This window comes from Notothenia rossii, assembly GCF_949606895.1.
Source record: "Notothenia rossii genome assembly, chromosome: 12".
NCBI classification, from domain to species: Eukaryota; Metazoa; Chordata; class Actinopteri; order Perciformes; family Nototheniidae; genus Notothenia; species Notothenia rossii.
In genome coordinates, this window is record NC_136911.1 from 19487671 (window position 1) to 19513719 (window position 26049).

General features: G+C 42.6%; 3 protein-coding genes and 2 long non-coding RNA genes across 6 annotated transcripts in view; 2 read left to right on the forward strand and 3 right to left on the reverse strand.

The window, feature by feature from the left end:
• The first annotated feature begins 87 nt into the window (after nucleotides 1–87).
• LOC307026743 (neutral cholesterol ester hydrolase 1-like) lies at nucleotides 88–13216 on the forward strand. Of its 2 annotated transcripts, none has more exons than XM_079662368.1 (5): nucleotides 88–579; nucleotides 1467–1689; nucleotides 1845–1914; nucleotides 9645–9816; nucleotides 9996–13216. In XM_079662368.1, the coding sequence occupies exons 1-5, from the start codon at nucleotides 445–447 to the stop codon at nucleotides 10614–10616; spliced, it is 1221 nt and encodes a 406-aa protein (XP_079518494.1). In that variant the 5' UTR covers nucleotides 88–444; the 3' UTR covers nucleotides 10617–13216. The 2 variants fall into 2 exon arrangements, with proteins under 2 accessions (XP_079518494.1, XP_079518493.1); XM_079662367.1 differs by lacking the exons at nucleotides 88–579; nucleotides 1467–1689; nucleotides 1845–1914 and adding exons at nucleotides 7000–7755; nucleotides 8643–8865; nucleotides 9013–9082.
• LOC307026421 (uncharacterized protein) lies at nucleotides 2629–6859 on the reverse strand. The gene is made up of 6 exons (XM_079661806.1): nucleotides 6752–6859; nucleotides 6619–6662; nucleotides 6405–6550; nucleotides 2926–6161; nucleotides 2781–2851; nucleotides 2629–2706 (listed from the first exon to the last, which is right to left on the reverse strand). Exons 1-6 carry the CDS (start codon nucleotides 6766–6768, stop codon nucleotides 2669–2671), a joined length of 3552 nt encoding a protein of 1183 aa, XP_079517932.1. The 5' UTR covers nucleotides 6769–6859; the 3' UTR covers nucleotides 2629–2668.
• LOC307026746 lies at nucleotides 8219–9784 on the reverse strand. Its single transcript, XR_013804445.1, has 2 exons — nucleotides 9649–9784; nucleotides 8219–8852 (listed from the first exon to the last, which is right to left on the reverse strand). It is a non-coding gene; the product is annotated as an uncharacterized lncRNA (long non-coding RNA).
• LOC307026745 lies at nucleotides 12193–23019 on the reverse strand. Its single transcript, XR_013804444.1, has 4 exons — nucleotides 22906–23019; nucleotides 22639–22703; nucleotides 14258–14396; nucleotides 12193–12785 (listed from the first exon to the last, which is right to left on the reverse strand). It is a non-coding gene; the product is annotated as an uncharacterized lncRNA (long non-coding RNA).
• Nucleotides 21806–26049, forward strand: part of tnfsf10 (TNF superfamily member 10) — an 8088-nt gene continuing 3844 nt past the window's right edge. Inside the window, exons 1-4 of the mRNA XM_079662369.1 lie at nucleotides 21806–22150; nucleotides 22975–23100; nucleotides 25670–25715; nucleotides 25908–26024. Coding sequence (XP_079518495.1) covers nucleotides 22043–22150; nucleotides 22975–23100; nucleotides 25670–25715; nucleotides 25908–26024 — 397 coding nt within the window. The 5' untranslated portion in view covers nucleotides 21806–22042. The remainder of the gene's footprint in view (nucleotides 22151–22974; nucleotides 23101–25669; nucleotides 25716–25907; nucleotides 26025–26049) is intronic.

A 26049-nucleotide genomic window follows, 5' to 3' on the forward strand; every position in this document is an offset into this window, starting at 1 on the left:
GTGGCTCTTAAAACTTCCAATTTAATATAATATATATTTGATAAATATTTGATGAATTAGACCAAGGAACGATAAACATAACCAATTATAAATTGAGAATATATAATGTATCTGTATATATATATATATAAATCAAAGGTGTCTTTTCTATACATAATATATGTTTTCATTAATAAAATAAACTACATTTCCCATCAGCAACCACATTACCTAATGCATAATCTACTTCCTGGAAACAATTTTCAAAATAAGAGAATGTCCCTATTCTGTTTGCAGTTGCCGCTATAAGATTGACTGCAAATCTTTAAATCAGCTTTTATTTTGAAATTGGGGTCATTCCTCCGTATGTTGTCAATCCCTTGCGGAGACACCGATCGCTTGCAGCCGGTAGAGTGTAATCCGTGTGGAGAACGGTGGGTTTTTGACAGGTAAACTACTGCCGCGATGAGGCTCTGTTTGGCCGGTGCCGTGCTGCTGTCGGCGGCCGCTTACTACGTCTACCTGCCGCTACCGAGCGGGGTGAGCGAGCCCTGGAAGCTGATGCTGCTGGACGCGCTGTTCCGGAGCTTCATGCAGGCGGTGAGAGCCGGAGGATAATTTAAACTAAACAGGTTGTTGAGAGGGGAAAAGCGAGACGTCAGGGTTATGGAATTACAAGAAAACACAGTATCCACAACTGCCACCATGCACATCTTGAATTTGTATACTGTCCTAGATTTATATGTCTCTGCCCTTGTAGTATAAATCTATATTTCTTTTGCTACTTTTTTTTTCTTGTATAGAACATTTTTACTTATCCGGAATATTTTATATTGTGTATTATTTGTGATATATGTATTTTCTACTGTAGATATGTTTTTGCTGTATTTTATTATGTCTATCATTTATTATACCTTTGAAATAGTGTAATGCCTGAACACACTGCTGCTGTAACACAATAATTTCTCAACTTTTAATACATATCTAATCCATCTATCTATTTAGAAGTGAGGAGAGATTAATGTGACAGTACATAAATATTAACATAAAACAGGAGAGGTGACAGCAGCACAACATTTATTAATAGAAATGTTGTATAACATAACAAATAGTATGGTAGTATTCAGCTAAGCTGTCCTTAAACATCCAAATCCTATAATCTTATGCAGCATTGTGAGGCAACAAGTTTCTACTCAAGTTTAAAGTGCAGGGCGAGTTTTCCCACCCTGCTCATTCTTTCCATCCAGTCTGTCAAGCTTTTTAACGGCAGGGAGGGGCTCCAGACTCAGAGAGAGATCACACCTGATTTACATTTCAATTAATCAATAAATACTAAGTTGTACGCTTAAGGATAAAACATGTATGGAAGTTACGTTGTCACCAGAAGTGTTCCACCAATACAATTTTGATTTCAGTGTCTTTTCTTTACCCAGGAATGAAAACATTGTTCTCCTTGAAATAACTGCCATGTGTGTTTGTATTTTCAGAGTGACGTGGCCCACACTCTGGGAGTGTGCCATCGGATCCACCTGTTGAACCACGTGGTGTCCTGGGTGGAGGAGATCGAGGCTCGCTCCTGCCCCGCGGTCCACGTGACGGACATCGCGCTGGGCGGCGTGCTGACCCGAGTCTTCCAGCCCAAAGGAGGCAAGGAGCTGAAGAGAGGAGTCATATATTTCCACGGTGGAGGATGGGCGCTTTGCAGTGGAAGTGAGTGTTCAAAAGTTGGAAAGATGCCCAAAGAAAAAGGAAGATTGACAATGAACATTTCAACTTTTTGGGTTAACATGTATCACTGTGGAAAGCCAGTGGGACATGTAATAATTAGAGTATTGTTGACATGATATCACTTATCTGCCTCACAGGGATGCGATCATATGACCTTCTTTGTCGTAAAATGGCGGAAGACCTGGACTCTGTCATCATGTCAGTGGAGTAAGTTCTGTCACTTTGCAGCAAATGTAATCTTGTTATTAATTGTCAATATTAAAAAAGTATAAAAACCACAATCATTCCAAAACAGAGAAAAAAGTTCTTAAAAATATTGTATTGGAAAACCTATCTTTCCAAAGGTGCCTTACTATCTTCAGTTTTTAATATAAAACAGTTGGTTACCAGTGTTTGATTAATTTGTGAAAAAAAAGTATCAGATTTGAAAAAGTGTTTTAATTTAATGAATTACTTTAATTGGATCTACCTTGTTTTCTTTTTGTCCATCTCTTGTCACTTTGTACTAATCATTTTGAAGCATAATCTGAGCTCTAGTGCAAACAATACTGTTTACAGTTCTACTTACATCAGCATTAATGTAGATTAAGATGCTTGCGGATATAAAATCTGGGAGAAAACATATTTAAAGCTGAAAAATTGGATCCCACTTATAAGTGCCCCTGTGTCAATTCAACAGAAACACCAGCGCTGCCGTATCTTTGAATCATGTTTTAAAGTGTTGCATACAATTCTAATCTTTATGTTCTTGTATTTCCTGTGGCTATAGTTACCGTCTCGCTCCAGATGCGGTGTTCCCGGCGCAGTATCACGATGCGTCTTTTTGAAAATACTTGCTCCTTCAGTTCATCAAAAACAAACGAATGTTGTAGAGTCAGGATTTTGATGTATAGGAGGGAATAAACAAAATAGTAAACCATGAATTGCTAAACTTTTTTATTTTGAAAGGGCAATACAGGGCTCAGTTGAAAGCAGTCTTTGACGAACCTTCAGTGTCACCTAAAACACAAAAACAGACTTTGTAAAATCAGTGTTTAAAAGCTTGAGTCATATTGCAGAGTTCAAATACATACCCTGCCCATTGCTGCTCTGGACTTGAGCAAGTTCATAGCCATAGCCTCTTTCGTCACCATTGGTGCTGTACCTGGAAGAAAGTCAAGGTGGACAGATTACACAGATTGTCTATCTTTCCAATAAAACAGCATTAGCTAAACTTACCCATTTGAAGCCATTTGGGAAGCAACTCCTTGGGCAACAGTTTCATAATCTATGAGGTTTGGCTGCTGCTTCTTGTTCATGAACTTAGGCAGGTAACGCGGCTGCCCAGGCAACTTCTGCCAGGGCAACTTCTGCCAGGGCAACTTCTGCCAGGGCAACTTCTGCCAGGGCAACTTCTGCCAGGGCAACTTCTTGGATGGGAAGGAAGGCATCGGTAACCGGTTAGCCCGTCTCTGCATGTAAGAACCATAGGTCTTGTTCAGGTTGTCTGACAAGTATCCCGATTGCTCAGGCTGCTGGTTCTCATAGCCAGACTGCTGCTGGGGCGGGGAGCCAGGCTGCTGCTGGGGCCGGGGCGGGGAGCCGGGCTGCTGGGGCCGGGGCGGGGAGCCGGGCTGCTGGGGCCGGGGCGGGGAGCCGGGCTGCTGGGGCTGGGGCTGGGGCTGGGGCGGGGAGCCGGGCTGCTGGGGCTGGGGCTGGGGCGGGGAGCCGGGCTGCTGCCGGGGCGGGGAGCCGGGCTGCTGCCGGGGCTTCTGACGCTGGGGCGGGGAGCCGGGCTGCTGCCGGGGCGGGGAGCCGGGCTGCTGCCGGGGCGGGGAGCCGGGCTGCTGCCGGGGCGGGGAGCCTGGCTGCTGCCGGGGCGGGGAGCCTGGCTGCTGCCGGGGCAAATGCTGGAGAGGCTTTTTGGGCAACTGGGGCTTCTGACGCTGGGGCGGGGAGCTAGAATGCTGCTGGGGCATCTGACGCTCCGGCTGCTTAGGAGGGTAGCTTGGCTGCTGGGGCAACTGACGCTCCGGCTGCTTTGGAGGGTAGCTTGGCTGCTGGGGTAACTGAAGCTCCGGCTGCCTGGGAGGGTAGCTTGGCTGCTGGGGCAACTGAGGCCCTGGTTGCTTGGTAGGGTAGCTTGGCTGCTGGGGCAACTGAAGCTCTGGTTGCTGGGGAGGGTAGCTTGTCTTATGGGGCAGCTTATGGGGCAACTGAAGCTCTGGGTGCTGGAGAGGGTAGCTTTGCTGCTGGGGAGGGTAGCTTGGCTGCTGGGGCAACTGAAGCTCCGGTTGCTGGGGAGGGTAGCTTGGCTGCTGGGGCAACTGAAGCTCCGGTTGCTGGGGAAGGTAGCTAGGTTGCTGGGGCAACTGAAGCTCTGGTTGCTGGGGAGGGTAGCTAGGTTGCTGGGGCAACTGAAGCTCTGGTTGCTGGGGAGGGTAGCTTGGCTGCTGGGGCAACTGAGGCTCCGGCTGCTTGGGAGGGTAGCTTGGCTGCTGGGGCAACTGAAGCTCCGGTTGCTGGGGAGGGTAGCTTGGCTGCTGGGCCAAATTAGGCTTCTGGGGAGGGTAGCTTGGCTGCTGGGGCAACTGAGGCTTCTGGGGAGGGTAGCTTGGCTGCTGGGGCAACTGAAGCTCTGGTTGCTTGGGAGGGTAGCTTGGCTGCTGGGGCAAATGAGGCTTCTGGGGAGGGTAGCTTGGCTGCTGGGGCAAATGAGGCTTCTGGGGATGGTAGCTTGGCTGCTGGGGCAACTGAAGCTCCGGTTGCTGCGGAGGGTAGCTTGGCTGCTGGGGCAACTGAGGCTTCTGGGGAGGGTAGCTTGGCTGCTGGGAAGGGTAGCTAGGTTGCTGGGGCAACAGTCGCTCTGGCTGCTTGGGAGGGTAGCTTGGCTGCTGGGGCAACTGAAGCTCGGGTTGCTGGGGAGGGTAGCTTGGCTGCTGGGGCAACTGAAGCTCCGGTTGCTGGGGAGGGTAGCTTGGCTGCTGGGGCAACTGAGGCTCTGGTTGCTGGGGAGGGTAGCTTGGCTGCTGGGGCAACTGAAGCTCCGGATGCTGGGGAGGGTAGCTTGGCTGCTGGGGCAACTGAAGCTTCTGGGGAGGATAGCTTGGCTGCTGGGGCAACTGAGGCTTCTGGGGAGGGTAGCTTGGCTGCTGGGGCAACTGAGGCTTCTGGAGAGGGTAGCTTGGCTGCTGGGAAGGGTAGCTAGGTTGCTGGGGCAACAGTCGCTCTGGCTGCTTGGGAGGGTAGCTTGGCTGCTGGGGCAACTGAAGCTCCGGTTGCTGGGGAGGGTAGCTTGGCTGCTGGGGCAACTGAAGCTCCGGTTGCTGGGGAGGGTAGCTTGGCTGCTGGGGCAACTGAAGCTCCGGTTGCTGGGGAGGGTAGCTTGGCTGCTGGGGCAACTGAAGCTCCGGTTGCTTGGGAGGGTAGCTTGGCTGCTGGGGCAACTGAAGCTCCGGATGCTGGGGAGGGTAGCTTGGCTGCTGGGGCAACTGAGGCTTCTGGGGAGGATAGCTTGGCTGCTGGGGCAACTGAGGCTTCTGGGGAGGGTAGCTTGGCCGCTGGGGCAACTGAAGCTCCGGTTGCTGGGGAGGGTAGCTTGGCTGCTTGGGCAACTGAGGCTTCTGGGGAGGGTAGCTTGGCTGCTGGGGCAACTGAAGCTCCTGCTGCTTGGGAGGGTAGCTAGGTTGCTGGGGCAACAGTCGCTCTGGCTGCTTGGGAGGGTAGCTTGGCTGCTGGGGCAACTGAGGCTTCTGGGGAGGGTAGCTTGGCTGCTGGGGCAACTGAGGCTTCTGGGGAGCGTTGCTTGGCTGCTGGGGCAACTGAGGCTTCTGGGGAGCGTTGCTTGGCTGCTGGGTCAACTGAAGCTCCGGCTGCTTGGGAGGGTAGCTAGGTTGCTGGGGCAACAGTCGCTCTGGCTGCTTGGGAGGGTAGCTTTGCTGCTGGGGCAACAGTTGATCCGGCTGCTTGGGAGGGTAGCTAGGTTGCTGGGGCAACAGTCGATCTGGCTGCTTGGGAGGGTAGCTAGGTTGCTGGGGAAACAGTCGCTCTGGCTCCTTGGGAGGGTAGCTTGGCTGCTGGGGCAACTGAGGCTTCTGGGGAGCGTTGCTTGGCTGCTGGGGCAACTGAGGCTGCTTGGGAGGGTAGCTTGGCTGCTGGGGCAACTGAATCTCCGGTTTCTGGGGCAACTGAGGCTTCTGGAGCAGGTAGCTAGGTTTCTGGTGCAACTGACGCTCCAGCAAGTGAGGTTCTGGTTGCTGGAGAGGGTAGCTAGGTTGCTGGGGAAACTGACGCTCTGGCTGCTGAGGTTTGTAGTTTTGTAGTTGAAGCTGCTGAGGTTTGTAGTTCTGTAGTTGAAGCTGCTGAGGTTTGTAGTTCTGTAGTTGAAGCTGCTGGGGTTTGTAGTTCTGTAGTTGAAGCTGCTGGGGTTTGTAGTTCTTTAGTTGAGGCTTTTGACGGTACACAGTCATCTGTGGCTGTTGAGGACAACAACAAAAAAATGTACCTTTATTGATACCCACAAGGAAACTCAGGTGTCTCAGCAGCAACAGAAATGAAAAGTAAAAAGATGTGGAAAACGCAGTATAAATTAAAATGAAAGGTGTAACATGTATAGTACAAGGATGAATTAAGGATTCCAGGCAAAGATTGGAAAATAAGTTGCTGAAATACATTTTTAGATGGTAATTGGTAATATGTGGCATGTTGTAGCTGCTCACCTTGTATGCATTTGAGGTTGAAGCAATACCGTGCGGCCAAGCGCTAGATGAAGACCGGTCTCCAATGTTGAAGCCACTTGAATCTGGGCGATAGCCTGCAACTGGCACATCATCTCCATACTCCTCAGTAGATCTAATAAAGCGAACTGTAGAACAAATGTTTTTTAGCCCATGCAGAAAAAACCAAGCAGCTTCACAACATGACTAAACTTACAATTTGCTTGATTTCCCCCAACAGCCAAGGACATCAGCAACCATCTAAACAAGAAAATCCAAAGTTACTATCATATACTGTAAGAATGAGTTTCACAATTTAAATAATTACACAAACATCTTGTAAAACTTACCTGAGGAGGAACCCCATAGCAACATCTAGCAGTCACTTTGTCTGAACACCAAACCACTCAACTGAACCAGTCAGAAAAGAAGAAGTGACTGCTGAACCTCAGGAGCCCTTTTTAAGCTCACCCATCTTTCCTTGTTGATTAGCTGGACATATGAGTCATTAAAGGCAGGTGTGTCTAATTGGCTGATGTCCAGTGCATTATGGGAACTATCCAGAGGCCATTTGCATTTCACTCTTTCCGTATGTTTAAAAAGGTTGTTGCAAAACGTTTGGTATCCTCTCCTCAAAGTACAACAGCACAATATACTTTTTGTAAACGTATACCTTGTCATTATTATGTTATTTCAGTCACACTTAATATCATGACTTAAACATTTACAGGATAAATCACATGCATTATAAAACAGACACATATCTGTTTGTTATGTGGCTCTTAAAACTTCCAATTTAATATAATATATATTTGATAAATATTTGATGAATTAGACCATGGAACGATAAACATAACCAATTATAAATTGAGAATATATAATGTATCTGTATATATATATATATAAATCAAAGGTGTCTTTTCTATACATAATATATGTTTTCATTAATAAAATAAACTACATTTCCCATCAGCAACCACATTACCTAATGCATAATCTACTTCCTGGAAACAATTTTCAAAATAAGAGAATGTCCCTATTCTGTTTGCAGTTGCCGCTATAAGATTGACTGCAAATCTTTAAATCAGCTTTTATTTTGAAATTGGGGTCATTCCTCCGTATGTTGTCAATCCCTTGCGGAGACACCGATCGCTTGCAGCCGGTAGAGTGTAATCCGTGTGGAGAACGGTGGGCTTTTGACAGGTAAACTACTGCCGCGATGAGGCTCTGTTTGGCCGGTGCCGTGCTGCTGTCGGCGGCCGCTTACTACGTCTACCTGCCGCTACCGAGCGGGGTGAGCGAGCCCTGGAAGCTGATGCTGCTGGACGCGCTGTTCCGGAGCTTCATGCAGGCGGTGAGAGCCGGAGGATAATTTAAACTAAACAGGTTGTTGAGAGGGGAACAGCGAGACGTCAGGGTTATGGAATTACAAGAAAACACAGTATCCACAACAGCCACCATGCACATCTTGAATTTGTATACTGTCCTAGATTTATATGTCTCTGCCCTTGTAGTATAAATCTATATTTCTCTTGCTACTTTTTTTTTCTTGTATAGAACATTTTCACTTAACCGGAATATTTTATATTGTGTATTATTTGTGATATATGTATTTTCTACTGTAGATATGTTTTTGCTGTATTTTATTATGTCTATCATTTATTATACCTTTGAAATAGTGTAATGCCTGAACACACTGCTGCTGTAACACAATCATTTCTCAACTTTTAATACATATCTAATCCATCTATCTATTTAGAAGTGAGGAGAGATTAATGTGACAGTACATAAATATTAACATAAAACAGGAGAGGTGACAGCAGCACAACATTTATTAATAGAAATGTTGTATAACATAAAAAATAGTATGGTAGTATTAAGCTAAGCTGTCCTTAAACATCCAAATCCTATAATCTTATGCAGCATTGTGAGGCAACAAGTTTCTACTCGAGTTTAAAGTGCAGGGTGAGTTTTCCCACCCTGCTCATTCTTTCCATCCAGTCTGTCAAGCTTTTTAACGGCAGGGAGGGGCTCCAGACTCAGAGAGAGATCACACCTGATTTACATTTCAATTAATCAATCAATACTAAGTTGTACGCTTAAGGATAAAACATGTATGGAAGTTACGTTGTCACCAGAAGTGTTCCACCAATACAATTTTGATTTCAGTGTCTTTTCTTTACCCAGGAATGAAAACATTGTTCTCCTTGAAATAACTGCCATGTGTGTTTGTATTTTCAGAGTGACGTGGCCCACGCTCTGGGAGTGTGCCATCGGATCCACCTGTTGAACCACGTGGTGTCCTGGGTGGAGGAGATCGAGGCTCGCTCCTGCCCCGCGGTCCACGTGACGGACATCGCGCTGGGCGGCGTGCCGACCCGAGTCTTCCAGCCCAAAGGAGGCAAGGAGCTGAAGAGAGGAGTCATATATTTCCACGGTGGAGGATGGGCGCTTTGCAGTGGAAGTGAGTGTTAAAAAGATGCCCAAAGAAAAAGGAAGATTGACAATGAACATTTCAACTTTTTGGGTTAACATGTATCACTGTGGAAAGCCAGTGGGACATGTAATAATTAGAGTATTGTTGACATGATATCGCTGATCTGCCTCACAGGGATGCGATCATATGACCTTCTTTGTCGTAAAATGGCGGAAGACCTGGACTCTGTCGTCATGTCTGTGGAGTAAGTTCTGTCACTTTGCAGCAAATTAAATCTTGTTATTAATTGTCAATATTAAAAAAGTATAAAAACCACAATCATTCCAAAACAGAGAAAAAAGTTCTTAAAAATAGTGTATTGGAAAACCTATCTTTCCAAAGGTGCCTTACTATCTTCAGTTTTTAATATAAAACAGTTGGTTACCAGTGTTTGATTAATTTGTGAAAAAAAAGTATCAGATTTGAAAAAGTGTTTTAATTTAATGAATTACTTTAATTGGATCTACCTTGATTTCTTTTTGTCCATCTCTTGTCACTTTTTACTAATCATTTTGAAGCATAATCTGAGCTCTAGTGCAAACAATACTGTTTACAGTTCTACTTACATCAGCATTAATGTAGACTAAGATGCTTGCGGATATAAAATCTGGGAGAAAACATATTTAAAACTGAAAAATTGGATCCCACTTATAAGTGCCCCTGTGTCAATTCAACAGAAACACCAGCGCTGCCGTATCTTTGAATCATGTTTTAAAGTGTTGCATACAATTCTAATCTTTATGTTCTTGTATGTCCTGTGGCTATAGTTACCGTCTCGCTCCAGATGCGGTGTTCCCGGCGCAGTATCACGATGCGTTAGCGGCGTCCCGGGCCTTCCTGTCTGCTGAGCTTTTGGAGCACTACAGCATCGACCCGGAGAGGGTGTGTGTGTCGGGGGACAGCGCAGGGGGAAACCTGGCTGCTGCTGTGGCTCAAGAGGTAGAAAAACAAACGCACACATAATAATATGACATATTAGCAGTAAGTTAAATCTCCTTCTAAAAGAGGAAAACAAGTGCTCTGTTGTTGTGTTAAACTGTGAATTATTAGCAGTCCCAGAATGTCATGAGTTTAGGTTTCATTGATGAGTTGTGAAATAGCCCTGCCTTTGTCCACAGCTCAGCTCTGACAACGCTCTGACGGTGAACTTCAAGCTGCAGGCGCTGATCTACCCCGTGCTGCAGGCGCTTGACTTCTACACCCCTTCCTACCAGCAGAACCGGGACGTGCCCATCCTCTACAGGCCCATCATGGCTCGCTACTGGCTGCAGTACCTGGGGGCCGACACCTCCCTGGAGCCCCTCCTGCTGGCCAACAACCACAGCTCCCTGGACCAGCCGGCCCTCAGCAGCAGCATCCGCTCCAAGCTGGACTGGACCGCTCTGCTGCCGGCCGAGCGCAGGAAGCACTTCCAGCCGGTGGTGAGAGAAACGGGATCGCCGCGGGTCATGGGCGAGGTTCCCCAGCTGATTGACGTGAGGGCGGCACCGCTGCTGGCGGAGCAGGGGGTTCTGGGTAGGACGCCCAAAGCATACGTCATGACGTGTGAGTTTGACGTGCTGAGGGACGACGGGCTGATGTACGTCAGGCGGCTGCAGGACGCCGGCGTCACGGTAACAAGCGATCACTACGAGGACGGGTTTCATGGCTGCATGGTGTTTGCGTATCTTCCGATGATGTCTAAGGTTGGATGGAGAAGCATGAACAACTACATCCACTGGCTGGACCAGAATCTGTAGAGGGAGATCTAGATCCTCTTGAAGTCGTGGTTGCACCAAAGGTGGACCGGAGCAGTGAGGCTGGTACTTGAGAGCTCCTTCGAATCGGTGATGAGGAGACTTTGATGAAATGATGGTTTAGGTAAAAACAATCCTGACCTGTAACACAGAGCATCAAAGGTTTGATCGACTGTACCCTGAGCAACACGCCAAACAAGACATACAACTACCTACATTACAACCATCTATCTATGAGCATTAATGTAAGAAAACATGCTGTCTCCCTGGAGGACTCAACAGACGCCTGAACAGCTTCCTTGAGCACTTCTGCCACACTGTACACACACAGAGGTCTTTAAAGCAAGTATATCTACTCTTCACCGAACCTGAAAACCAAAACATTTCCAATAAAATGTAACCAAAGAAAGGGGTACCTGAATTACTTTTCCAAAAAAGAAAAAAGTTCTATGCAGTTTGAGTCAATACTAAATAGCAAATTGTAGGAAATATTTTCATAGTCCGCTCCAATTTGTTTTTAAATCCTTTCAAGATTGTTTTATCCCAATTTTAAATAAATAAACACACACCTGCATTTACAGAACTAAAAGTATATTATATATATATTTATAACTGGTTCAAAAATTGTATTTAAAACATAAAATGTACGAAAAGTATGGGAGAAAATCGAATAAAAAAAACACCAATCGCACCCAATGTATGGATGTGTTATTTATCCATGTATTTCTTTATGTAACCTTTAGGGATAATCACACAGCTTTCCATGTTTTTCACCCCAGAACCACAAGCAGGACAATATCCAACAACTTCTGGGGAAATAATATCAAAAAATATCTTTTACTCATTTAAGTATATTTTTGTAAAATCCAATTATGACTACTTTTAGAGGTCAAAGTCTCTCACTTGTTCTTTTATCAGACATCCAGCTTGCACACACACACATAACAAAGCCTGTCAAGATTACTGAGTGTGCACGTGGTAAAAGTATGCCAGAGTTCACAGCTGCGTATACTTACTGTATTGTGAAATATTGTATGTGTTGAACGTGTCCCTGACTTCCTGATGACCACTGTACTGCAGAGCCAATGCAATGATGTTAATGATAGCTGTGAAACGTATGCGATGAATTACTGTATCACCGAGAGAGAACAGATCCCAAAATGGACTATCGTGTTTCTGCTGCTGGCCCAAAACTAATACAATGAACCAACGACAGAGAGTGACTGACTGTTTTCTGGCTTTGGGCCCAAAACGCCGCGAGCCAGCAGTACTGCAGAAACACTGAGCCAAGGGGGGGGGGGTCATTACTTCACATTTACCAGGAAGAAATGTTGAAATTGTAAAACTGGCAATCATTTTCTCCTTTTTCTTTTTTAGAGGAAATTGGATTTCTGTGAGGAATGTCCCAACCATACTCATGCACATGTTTTGTACACATTCTAGTAAAGAGTGACTATGTTTAATATACTTATTTAGGCAAATATTATATCTAACACAATTAGTGACAACACAATATTTGTATAATGTACTGTATGTGTTTTATCATGTGGGGTTTATCGTGGAGATTTTTCTGTCAGGGTAAAACGAGAACTTATAGCAAAAGTGTGTTTTTAGTCACAATTCATAACAGAACGTTTTAATATATACATTAACGAGTTGAAGCACAAAAAAATAATTAACTGAATATATAATGGGAAATGAATATACAGATTATCAAATTATAAACAAGACATTTTGTGAGATCTACCCGAATGATTCAAGAATAAAAACTGTGAACAAGTGATTTAGGGTAACTATGCAAAGTGATGATGCAGTATGAATATTTGTAAAAGGTATACAGTTACATATACAATATATGATTGTCTTTTTGTGGTTTTTGGCTTTAAGAAAAGAACATTTGCAGCTTTTTTCTTAATAAACACACTGATGAAGGAAATGTAATCAGCAACATTTGAGTCTCATTGTAGAATAGAGTAGTTACATTTTCAAATCATTGTAGACTGATTTTTGTTCTTTTCTTACACTTTGTTGACTAAAAGACATATTGAGAAAATAATCAGCACATTTTTCAATAATGAAAACAATCTCACCACGGGTCCATCGCTCTTCAGGAGGTGTGAGGATCGTGTGAAGCACAAGACGTTAGACTTCTTCTCCATGTTGACTTCAAATCTAAGATAATGAAAATGAAATGGACATTTTACATGATATATTTTATCAAATGATAGATTCACATTTTAACGTCAATGTCAAACAATAACATTTCCAAACTGACAAACTTCACTAAAAGAACAGAAATAATGAGAGCAAAATATCTGCTAGAAAAGAGAGTATTTTTCTGTTAGCGTAAACTTCAGGTCCTTGCCACCCTGCCAGTGTTATGTTATTTTGTTTGTTTACTTGTGCTATTGGAGCGTGTTCACTTCCTGTGGGGGTTGCAGTGTTTATAACATGCAAGCTAATGTGAGCAGAGTTCATTCAGTCACCAGATGTTGTTGCTTGAACTTGAAATGGCAGTAACTTGATTCCTTTTTGCTGTAACAAATGTTTGATATCTGTGATCAACAGGGTTCGAGGGGGGAATTAAAAATGTAACATGTTCATATTTTGCAATTTATTTATGAGAACATATTTATATTGAAACGCATATTAAAATGGTTGTGTTTCCTTGTTTTGAGAAAGATCACAATTCACACATTAGTGAGGAAATCATTTGATTTATTCATTATAACAGGTTTGAAATGTAGCTGTCCCCTTCAAGCATCAAGTATAATAAAACGAAATAAAGTTTACTTGAAAATATTTAATTTATTCATCATACTTTTAAATTAGGTATTTAAAAATATTGCAGTTTATTATGTATTATTAATGTATAACTTATGTTACTGATTATAATGAGTTGCCATAGGTACTAAAACATAATGAATATGTTCATTATTTAACTATATTGAAGATATGTCAAGTGTATTGTGTCTTTTTAGTTTAATGTAATAATAGTTTAGTAAGTTATATTCATCATATTAATGGTAAAAATATTGACCCCTTTATAATTATAGATCACTTTAAATTGCTGTTTGAATGTGAATTATTCCTAATGATCATTATAGAAAATTAAATACATTTTTAAAATACTTTTATTTAAATATTTATTATTTAAAAATGTTTACCTTATGCCAATATAGAATATAATATAATCGTTTAATATCATTATACATGTACAATGAGATAATAATATATAATTTATCATTATCGTTTTTGAATGATTTGTAATTTAATTATTAGTTATTAATTTAAACAGTAATCCCCATGAAATGGTATTCATTTAGACATTTTTTTAATAATTTGTTAATACAAGTTTGACACAGGAGATGGCGCCAAATCCTCCTCCTGAACACCATCTACCAATCAGGAGGTCAGCTGTTATAAGGGAATGGAGATATTATTTATCGCCTGAATCCATTTTTTGATTCTCTTTCTTCTTATTTGTATTTAAAGATTTATGAGCATCATAACAGTTTAGAGTTTTTATTTGAAGGATTTAAACTTCAATCGTTTTATTAATTCCTGCACAAAACAGCCTTTGCTTTTGATTTACGTCTGCAAGGTGAAGCCCTGCGATATCTTAGGGTAATAAAAACACTTACAGAGCAACAGATTTCTGCCTGACTTTCTCCATCTGTCTGAACAATGGCTTCAGCATGGCTTCCTCACATCTTCACTGATATCAAAGAGTTGTGTCTGTCTTGTGCTTGTCCTCACACAAACACTCCTTCAAGTCAAAGCCTGCAGAGAAACAGAAACCATGAGATGGTTGCGTGACAGAATGCAACATGCCTGAATGCAACATGCCTGTCGGATCATGTGAGCAGAGAGGTGAAGCAGGAACAGGCCGCTCCTGACAGACAGGTCCGTTTGCTATTGGCATCCTCTTTAAACCTGCATCTGGAGCGCCACAGGGCACACTCAGTGTTCCTCTGCTCATTTGAACCATTGCCCATCAGGACTCAATTACTCAAATGTGTGTTTGTGGGTGGTGGAGCAACAGTCTTCTGCCAGAAAAGCCGCACGACGAAAAGAGTTCTGTGTTCACTCACCAATTGTTCTCCTAACAACCACTTAATCCCATTACGAGTCACAGCATGGCACGGCTTACCCTGGCATGAACTCTGTCTACAGAACAGGTCAACAAGTCTCAGAGTCAAATAAATGCTAAATGAGAGGAAACACCTGGTTCATCCTTCGCAGACCCTCAGTATCCCATGATTAACTCTGCACAGGCAATACTTAAATGTTCCGTTCAGGGGAGTCTTGAAATCTGTATGCCATCCCAAATATATCTACGCCACAAAAATGGACCAAAGACAACACCCACATATTTTTTATTGTGCTCTTGATCACATCTGCATAACATTAAAATAAACTGGCGATCGTAAGACTACTTCAAAAAGATTTGTAGAGTATTAGATTGCGTTAAATTGGCAATGTGATTGGTGCTCATATTGGATCATTTAATCTCAGTATAAAACAGTATGGCATGTGTTGATAATTCTTTCTGCAGATAGAATGTACCTTGCCATGCATAATGAATTACGTATGTTTGAGTTGCGGTGTTAACGCCAGAAAACATCACAAACATGTTTACAAGGTTCTCACAATGATGTGGTTGTTGTTAAAAAGCACCTGCAGGATATAATGAAAGACAGCCAAAATATAAATTCCCCAGCATCTTCAAAGTTTTGCCGTTAAAAATGTGCTCAGATGAACTCAAATTGACCACATAATTGTTCAAGCGAAACATAACGGTGCCACCTGTCAGGAGCTGTGTCCACTGTACTTGAAGGCTGTTTGAAAATGACAGGATAAATAGTTAGGGGAGAAGATAGACATATTTAAACTCTGGGTCTAATTCGCAGACATGCAGCTCAGATGGGAACCTAAAGAAACATCAAGCTGCTTTTTCCTGTTCACACCAATTAAAAAAGGTATGACTGACATGTGAGAAGATAAAAACAGTGATGAGACCGCGGTGTGAACATGTAGTGTGTGTGTGTGTGTGTGTGTGTGTGTGTGTGTGTGTGTGTGTGTGTGTGTGTGTGTGTGTGTGTGTGTGTGTGTGTGTGTGTGTGTGTGTGTGTGTGTGTGTGTGTGTGTGTGTGTGTGTGTGTGTGTGTGTGTGTGTGTGTGTGTGTGTGTGACCCGGTGGAGGTCTGACTTCCTTCCAGCCCCCCGGTGCTACTCGTTAATCACAGGGTGATCATTTCTAAGGAAAACAGAGGCGCCGGGAGCGAAAACAAACCGGCCAGAATGTGAAAGGAAAGCCGGAGCGGCGGGGAATTCATGCGGGAGAATGTTATCGCTGCGACTAAAGGTCATATTGTTCACTTCTTCCTGACAGGCAGAGGGAGAAGGGAGTGTAAGGCAATTTGGAACGAGGTGGAGGGAGGCAGGGTGAGACCGCAAGCAGGGGGATCAGAGAGGGAGGGAGGGAGGACGGAGAAAGATTGGTAGGGAGGAAGAGAAAACCACAATGTGCGCCTCAAACTGCACAAGGACACATTCTGTGTTTCACACACAAAGGCCTGGGCATAGAAGCACACACTGCATGGGCATAGAAGCACACACTGCATGGGCATAGAAGCACACACTGCATGGCCAAAAGTATGTGGACACCTGAACATCATATCTCATTGTTAAACATTGGGTTGAAAGACTATGGCCTTCCTCTGCTATAATAGCCTTAACTCCAGATGTTGGATTGCCAAGAAGCTAAGTTTATACTTTTTAATCAAAAACACACTTTTATCCCCTGAAAAACATAAAAAGGAATCTCAAGGATAACACAACATTGGGTCTAACTCTCAAAACACAGAGTATATTCGCATCCATCAGGCCAAGATCAAAATTAAATTGTATTCAATTCAAACTAGACATTACTAGTGGCATAAGGTTGATTACTACGAAGGCTAGATCCTGATAAAGAGTCGTACAATTGTGTCTACAAATAGGTTTTTTCCCTCAGTTACAGACCCCAATGGCAAAACCATGAAGAAACTGTCTCGTCACCATGGAATTTGGACATATTGGCCGATTTATATGCAGTACTAACGTTCAGTGCCAATCAAGTGGCAACATCCAGTGTTAATAATGACGTTTTGCAGAATAGTTCAATCTCAATGTTCTTACTTGGTGTTGGGGTTGGGGTCCGCATACTTTTGGTCATGTAGTTTAGGGAAAAAAAGGTGCACATCACATATGCACACTTAGACCCTGTCATAAATCTACACACTCAAGAACACTTTTGGACACACACAGGCATGTTAACACAAATACACACACATACACACACACACTTAATAATTGTATCTGGAGGGGGTCTCTCTTGGGAGTCATAGCCTTCTGATCGTTAGCATCATACATTATAGAGACACACACACATGCACGCACACATATAATAAAAGTCGAGCGAAAAAAAGTTTGGGAAAACGTTGGAAAGTCCCCAAAAGTTTCCTGTTTGCTCATTTGTCAGCTCTCAGGTTTCCTGCAGCCCCATTGGCCACCATGGTTGTCCCACCTCTCCTTTCCAGAAGTGTGTGTGTGTGTGTGTGTGTGTGTGTGTGTGTGTGTGTGTGTGTGTGTGGTGCGTGTGCGTGCGCGTGCGCGTGCGCGTGCGTGTGCGTGTGTGTGTGTGTGTGTGTGTGTGTGTGTGTGTGTGTGTGTGTGTGTGTGTGTGTGTGTGTGTGTGTGTGTGTGAGACTATTTGTGGGAGTGTGTGTGTGTTGTGTGGGCCATATTAGTGATATTGTTCAGCTCTGGTTACCTTGCTTGTTTTAATGGGAGGGATACAATTAACACAATGTGTGTATGTGTGTGTTAGCAGGGAGTTTACCTTGGCATGCACTCAGAGAGAGAGAGAGAGAAACTAATACCTAATTTCAACTGCAGAGTTAGATTCGACTCAACTCACTGTAGGCAACATGCAGGGGCCTCATTTATGAAGCAGTGCAGAGGGTTCGTACTAAAAGGGTATGGACACAAAAGCCAAAAATATTAATATTTTAAAAAACGGTGGCAGACACACACACCCACCCCCACCCACCCCCCCCCACACACACACACACACACACACACACACACACACACACACACACACACACACACACACACACACACACACACACACACACACACACCTGCAGGCAATGTTCCCTGTATAAATCACTGCACTCCCTAAAGTCTAACAACACAATGGTTTAGTAAGAACAGCTTTTACACACACTCCTTTGTTTACTTCCAGAACATAGTGACTAATACGTAACGCTAATGCTTCAACACATTGTACGTGATAGGCTAAGGGGCGGGACATCTCGAAGCGGTTGACCAATCACAACAGGGCCGCCCAGCGAACCAATCAGAGCAAACTGGGCTCTGGTTTCAGACAGAGGGTGAAAAGAGGTGCTGCAGCACAGGCAGTATGAGAACAATAAAGAGCTTTTTGAACATTAAAGCCTGGAGACATGTCACAACAGAGGCTACAAATATGAACCTAAACATTTGCATAATATGGCCCCTTTAACACATTGTTGTCTCTTTTACGTTTATGTCAATAAACTGATATGGGGTAATTATGAATTTTAAAAAGCCTTCTTGACTCCCAGTGCTCAACAACATTCACATGTTACTTCAGCGAAAGAGAGCCAACATGAGGTAAATCAAAGATAAAGCTCCAACTTGCCGCCTTGAACGCAGTACTATACACCACCAAGCTGCAACCAGTTCTGCCAGCATCTTCTTTTCTTCTTCTTACAGAGTATATAAATGCAAGAGGAGGTATTTTTATGCTGTGTTCAAATAGACCACTAAATCTAGTCATATATCACATCACACGGTATCGTTCCCCTATGAGCGGTACACCTGGGATGCAGCTGGGCCAGATACCCGTTTGTAGTCAAAATGCTATGAAATATTATGATTCTCACTTTCAGAATGATTATATGTGCATTGTAAACCTTTTACAACATACTTTAGCTATACTGTGCCCACTCATGGTCAATAGAGAAAGGAAGGAAGAGAGGAAGAGGGATAAACAGAAAGAGATGGGTGGGAAATGGCAGGAAATAAAAGACAAAGGGTAAGAAGAAAAAGATGGAAGGAGACAAAGAGAATGAGGTAGAGGGAGAACGAGGGAGTGGGAGACAAGTTTAGAGGGTGACTAAGGAGGGAGGGAGTCCACATTGCGGGGGAGTCGGTCAGTTCTTGTCTTTGTATCCCTATCAAAACTTGGCTGCCGTTCAGAAATACACTCAGTGTGTGTGCTTAAACCTGAATGAACCACAAAGTGGGGTCTGCAAATCTGTTCACATTGACGGGCCACGAAGAGATTGTTTTAAAGGGTTACGACTTGGTTTTGGGTTCAAGGTTCAAGGTTCGGGTTAATGATGTCTATCTCCCTGTTCGGAGGATGCTCTCATTGACCCTCACATGTTCTCTTGTGCTCTTCATCACACAAACAGTTTTTCCGTCTGCGTTACCCCCAGCAGGCCCTTCAGCCGGAGTGAAACCTAAGCGGAGAGCGTTTCCCGGGGGGCCGCGGGGCGTAGGAGCCAGATTGAGGCCAGATGTTGCAAATGTAGAAAGAGAAGGACCAGGATCCATTTATAGGCTTAGCCTGCCTCACCGCACGACAATGCAATGATGACAATGCAATCCGAAGCTGCTCACAGCACTGCTTAACGTCGAGGAAAAACACATTACGCTCACATAAGCTATTCAAGATCTTTTTGTGTCGACTCGTACCATGAGATGTACTTTTAAAGTATGTTTTGGATGTGCTCAGAAATGCGTGGGCAGTCAATCTAAAAATAAATCTCCTTTTCAAAGTTGAAATGTTTTTGTGACACAAGAGCAGAAAATATTGCAGACACTTTAAAGTTATAAAAATTGATATTTGTGGAGAGATGAGGAGTTTTAAAAGTCAACTGTTATATGGTAAGGACGAGGATTAGATCACATGTGATGTTTTATTTGAGATGCGTCCAAAGTTTTATTTATTTTTTGAGTTCTTTTTTAAAAGTCAGAATTCTGAGTTTAAAGTCAGAAGTAAAAACAAAAAAGATTGCTGGTGGTCAGATCTCAAAAACACGTGGCTCTAATCCTCTTCTGTAAAAGGCTACTAATAAGAACAATTGCAATATATCACAATTTTAAATATATACAAGATCATGATAAGAGAGAATATAATTTAAATAAATAAAAATGTAGCAAATGAAAGGAGTTTGATCCCATTGGTGCAAACATATAAACCCAGACATATTCAATAAGACATTTTGTGGTAAAGAAAATGCTCTCACGGTATGTTTCGTAATATTGCTGAATTTTCTGACCTCTGAATAGTCCATCTGAACCTCCAGAGTTGAATTTATTTTCTTTTGTACATTTCAAATTCAATATATAATATAAAAGCCAGAGGGGAAATGTGAAACGGTTTATTTAACAACTTCTTTCCAATGTTTATTGTAATTTATATGCTGTTTGCTCCCCGCTGAGTCATATTGTTTCATCACATGGTCAACCCTGTGAGACAAAGTGACAAATGTGGTAACAAGAGTTCTGAGTTCTGACACCTCATCATCTAACATCGAAGTGTCTGTACAGCGTGCTTTTTTCCTTCAACAGGGCGGCACCGATGTTAAAGGGAACATCGTGTTTTTGTTACGTTGCCTGATAAAGACTGAATACTTCCAGGAATCTCACATCATCAAAGAGTCCTCACATCAGATATCTGTCCAAAAATATACGTACACACATGCTTATAATACCAGTTCAGGTTTCACTGATATGAACTTTAAAATGATTCATAAAAATCACTATCTTACCTGTGTGTGTCCTTCAAAACTTCTAGTAAAAGACACATGATGGATTTACAGTCAACGATGAATGTGCAGAGATCTGGATCTAAAAGAGAAAAGCTATGTCTGTTTTGTATCTAAACAACTTGACATCTTGGCTACATGAGTAAGGGCTGCAAACAAGCCAAAGCCTCATTTATTGTTTGCTCAAATCAAAACCACTTGGCTATATAACCTAAATCAAATGATTGCTTTTCAGTGTGGCAGAATATATGAATCATGTCAAATAATGTCAAATTGGTTAAAGGCCGTGGTGGAAGAAGTACTCACAGAAAAATAAGCAATTCTACATTATAAAAGTAGTGCATTTACAAGTAGAAGTCCTGCATTCAAAATGTTACTCAAGTCAAAGTACAAAAGTATTGGCATCAAAATATACTTAAAGTACTCCTTGTGCTCATGGCCCATTTCAGAATTGTATATATTGAGTTACTGGGTTAATAATATGATTATTATCTGTTTTGATCACATCTGGTTCATGTAGAGCAGGGGTGTCAAACTCAAGGCCCGTGGGCCAAAACCGGCCCGCAACCTCATTTTATGTGGCCCGCAAGAGCTTGCAAAGAATATAATATACAATACAATTGGTGTAATTGTTGAATATTTTCTTTCACTTATTTGCCCTAGACTGCTTTCAGACGTAGTTATTTATGAAGTTATTACCAGAACTGATAGAAATCCAATGCAGAGTCAATAATATAAATTAAAAATAATTTAATATATATGTATAGGTATATTTATAATTATATTTATATAGTCTAAAAGTTACAACCGGCCCTTAGAGTGCAACCATAATGCTAATGTGGCCAGTGATGAGATTGAGTTTGACACCCCTGATGTAGAGCTAATTTAAATAACTGTATATACTGCTGCTCAATATATTAACCTATAAATGTATATCAAAGTGATTTAATAATTGATTTATATTTATATGAACTAATAATTCAAATGTAACTAGTAACTAAAAGCTGCAAATAAAAGCAGTGGAGTAAAAAGTACAAAATGCACTTCTAAAATGTAGTGGAGTAGAAGTAAAGTAGCATAAACTGAGAATACTCTAATACTAGAACTACCTAAATATTGTACTTAAGTACCATACTTGAGGAAATGTACTTAGTTACTATCCAGCACTGGTTAAATGGAGTTGAACAATCATAATACAAGTCATGTATACGTGCTGCAGTGCCACTCACTCATAAGACATTGTTACATCACATGCTGATGTAAATGAGTTTTTCTCACAGTAGGCTCAGTGCACAGATCCCCCGCAAAGATATGAGGCTCACAATAAACCGCAAGGCTATCTGTGTTTGTCCAGCGCAGAAATGACACAATAATATCTCCAGGAGAAATTCAAAGAGGAAAAAAGTTCGCCAGGCCCGACCCGCCTCCTCCTCCTCCTCCTTCTGGGGACGGGGAGGGTAGCAGTCAAGAAGTCAGCTCTCTGCCATTGTTCTTGTGCTGGAGGTCTGAACGCGGCACGGGGACGGCGCTGGTTGGGGAACCGGACGGCGGTCTGTCGTTATGACGGGCTCCGGTCCGAAGCTCGGGGTGCTTCTGCTCGTGGCGGTCCTGCTGCAGACTGTGGTCGTCACCATCACCGTGCTGCACTTCTCCACGGCTCTCAACTCGGTAAGGACAAAAGTGAAGGCTCGGAGTGACGAGCCGGAGACGCGCGGAGACTTTTTACGCATCGCCATGCAGTGCGCAACGAGAGTTGTTCGGCTTTTGAACGCAGCTGTAAAAACACCTTTTGCGGACTTTTAAAAATTAATGCAACGTCTATAAACTCTAGATGTTCATTTATAGTTGACAGCTTTAAAGGAGCTCGTTTGTATGCGCCCTGGTTCTGTGGCTGCGCTCCAGTGCACGTCTAATTTACGTTCCCTATTTTTTGCACAAAGCAATGCAGGCCTCATATTTTGCGTTTGCTGTAAAAAATAATAACCGTTTGTACCATGCAGTGTCATGCAATGTGACAAATTTCTTTTCTGCATTTGAAAACAGAAAAAAGGACAGGACGTATTGAGCTTGCAGAGGTGCAGCAACTTTTTAGCTGTGATTATCAGGAAGGTGTGTGTGTGTGTGTGTGTGTTGGTGTGTGTGCAGGCTTGACTCACCCTGCTTGTTATGATGAGGCCAGAGTCCTTGTGTTACCTGGATTCAGTCCAGCTCCACTCTCAATCTGTGTTTATGGGAATTAATCAGAAAATCATATGAGATGAAGCAGAAATACATGAGGAAATGAAACGTCAACAGATGAGGATGGACACAGGCCAAGAAATTATGTTGCCTGAGGTTCCCAGAAAACTTTATCACAGGGATTATAAATGTGTAAAAGGATGGTTTTAGGGTTGGAGATGTACATGATAGTTTTTGGAATATACCTCTCAGGCGTGTTAGAAGAGAAATTGAAAGAGACATTTGTTCTTATGGCTCCATGTTTTTCTTGACAGATGAAGGAGACGTTTGCCAGGAGCAGCGTGTCCTGCCTAATGGGCGCTGACCTGCAAAGCTTCACGGCGGTCCGGGGGGATCCTTGCTGGCAGGTCACTCAGCAGCTCCACCTGCTCATCGAGAAGGTAGGGGAAGACCCAAAAAAAAACACCCACTGACGTCCACACTTAGAAACTCACATGATAGATATCCAAAACCTGATCATAAATCTCCGAGCTGCTTCATGCATGACTTCATCACCTTATCAGAATGACCTGTACACATCAGTATTTGTTGATCAGCACATAATGGCTCGATGATCATTGAGCCAGATGCTGAGATTTCTGGCTTTCATTTCTCAAAATTCCCCCCGGTCTGTTGTGGATCAAAACTCCCCCACCCCATAGGAGCTTGGAGACATTAGTAATCCCCCCACACTTCATCTGAAAAGGCATACAAAGCAAATGATAGATAAGCGTTAATATTATCATTAGAGTTTTTTCACGGGGTCTCTTATTGATCTGACTTTCAGCGCTGTTTTAAAGTATGATAAATATCCAGTACAGTAGGGTCGAGATTAACCAAACAAATAGTGCATTAGTTGTTCGACTATTCTGACAGTTGAGAGTTGATTCAGTCATCAAGCAAGAATGCCAAAACTTCTCTGCTTTTCAAATGTTTTAATTCAATGCTTTTTATTTAAGAAACAACACTACAGATCTTTATTATACTTCACACAACTCTCTCTGGAGATTTTAAAGAGTTCAATCCCTTTTTTTAACACAAGAAAGCTCACTTTAATCCTATTTTCTGTAACTTTTCTGTTGCATTACCAAACATGAGCAAGATGTCTCCGCAGGTGCATCATTTGATACTCAAACGTTACTGTACAGGGTATATAAAGATATCATATTTTATACAGTGGTTTCTTCCCCCCCCATTTTTGGAAAAACTTGTTAAGAAAAGGTGAATACAGTTCCCATATATGTGACTAAGCAGGAGCTAGGTATTTTTGGCTTTTTGCCTATTGCCACTGTGATGACATGAAAACAAACCAAATGTGGATTAATCCGCCGCTGAAAGTAGTCCCAGACGAATGAGAGACGGACTAACACATTGTGGTTTCCCTGAAATGTGTGTAGGATTTAGTGACTTGTATATTGAAACATATTATTGCTATATAATATGTTTAGAGCATTCCTGTGCTGCTTATCTCTGAACAAAAGCAGGAGCAGAAAAATGCTGAAATGATCCAAAATCACTGTCTGCAGTGTAGACGCACAATGAGCTCCTTCATAGCTGGAGATGTGAGGTGATCCTGTGTAGTTTAATCAGCACAGGAATGTGTTCACCTGCTCCACTCTCTCACACACACACACACACACACACACACACACACACACACACACACACACACACACACACACACACACACAACATATATTTTCTTCCTTAACTTGATGCGTATTATTTGTTTTTGTTTCCTTCTCTCACTGACTTTGCTGCTCTCTTGAATAACATGCCGGGTATTTCCTGACTCAGCGACTTGATTACATTTAGCTCAGTAAAAACACGATGCTGGGACATTTTGAAACGGAACATCAGCCTGTGCTTTCAACCCAAGACGCAGAGTGAAAGCACATTCAAGGCTCTGGTGAAGTGTAACCTTGTTTTGTGTTCTTCTCTTACTAAGATGATCCAAAGTTCTGTAATGCAAATGCAAATGCATTTTGTTATTTTCAAACCAGTTTCATTGCCTTGATACCAGATCAATGGGATTTGACATGTAGTTAAACCATGATTTAAAGTCACTTCGGAGGAATGAAATCCATAATAAATGGAAGAAACAAGATGACTTATACATATACGTTATTAGAGACAGGAGGAGGAATGTCGTTCCTATAAGTCATGGGGAACAGGAGACATTTTGATTATAGCTTTTATTTTATTTTTGTTTTAGACAGAAATATATATGAAATAAGACTATTCTCTGATTAAACCTAGAGGTCTTTCTTTGTATTTCATCCTGAGGTCCTGTGGAAATAGAGTCTTGCGGGCCTAAAGAAGAAGAATAAAAACAGTCTGAGAACCGTTACAGTATCTATTACCCATAATTGTGGGTTCCCGCTGACTGACTGCAGGTGAAATTAGCTCACTAATGAGTTGTTTTCCTTTCCCCTCCCTCTCAGTTATTGCTGAAGCTGATAAAATATTTTGAAAGGGGGAAATTAAACCTTTGCAACCTCTACTGGCAACCATTAGTAACCGCAACAACATAAGCTATTTATTAACATTAATATATTGGAAACAAAAAGTCTTGTCTGTCCTCCCTTCTGTAATGCTTTCAAAATGTTTAAGGTTTTTCCAATTCTCTTAACATCTCTGGAAACAAACTAAACAAAAATAGCAGGATTCGCTACAGCTTAGAAAATCGTTTTCATCAATTCGGCAGATGTTGCTTCTTTCTGGAGCCAAGTCGTTGGGTGAAGGAACGTAAAACAGAAGGAAGTGGGAGAGGAGTCGATTACCAACAACGAGCTGTTACCAACATGAAGCCTGCTCTGTATTCCTGATGCTAATGTCAGCCGAAGTTCAGGCTTCAAGTCAGACGAAGGGCTGCTGGGTACACATGTGGAAGGAGCTTATTGGCAGAAAACAAGTGTTACGTTTGGAGTCTTTTGTTCTATTAAATGTTTTCTCCTGTTCCCCCTGCAGTCTCTGTCTCAGCGTTACCAGAAGCAGATTTCGTCGGCAGTGAGAGGTGAGAAAAATGTAAAACACAATGACCTTTGACCTCCTGTATGTTAATCAGAGGACCTGGTATTGGTCAGCATTTTACCAGTGCAAAACAAATTCCCCACATTTCCTTTCAGATGCAGTTTTGTTTTTGATAACTCCTGTTGTTGTTACCTGGGCACATTTTCATGTTTCTTTTTGTTTTCTTCCGCGTCAGATGAAGTTTCTCGGGTGCTGCCCTCTCTTGTGATAGTAGACAGAGGTTCACCTCGGCCCAAAGTCGCAGCACATGTCACCGGAAGCTTTGTGCCCAAACTGGAGCGAGAGGGAGGAGGTGAGTCCTGCGGAAACTAACGTTG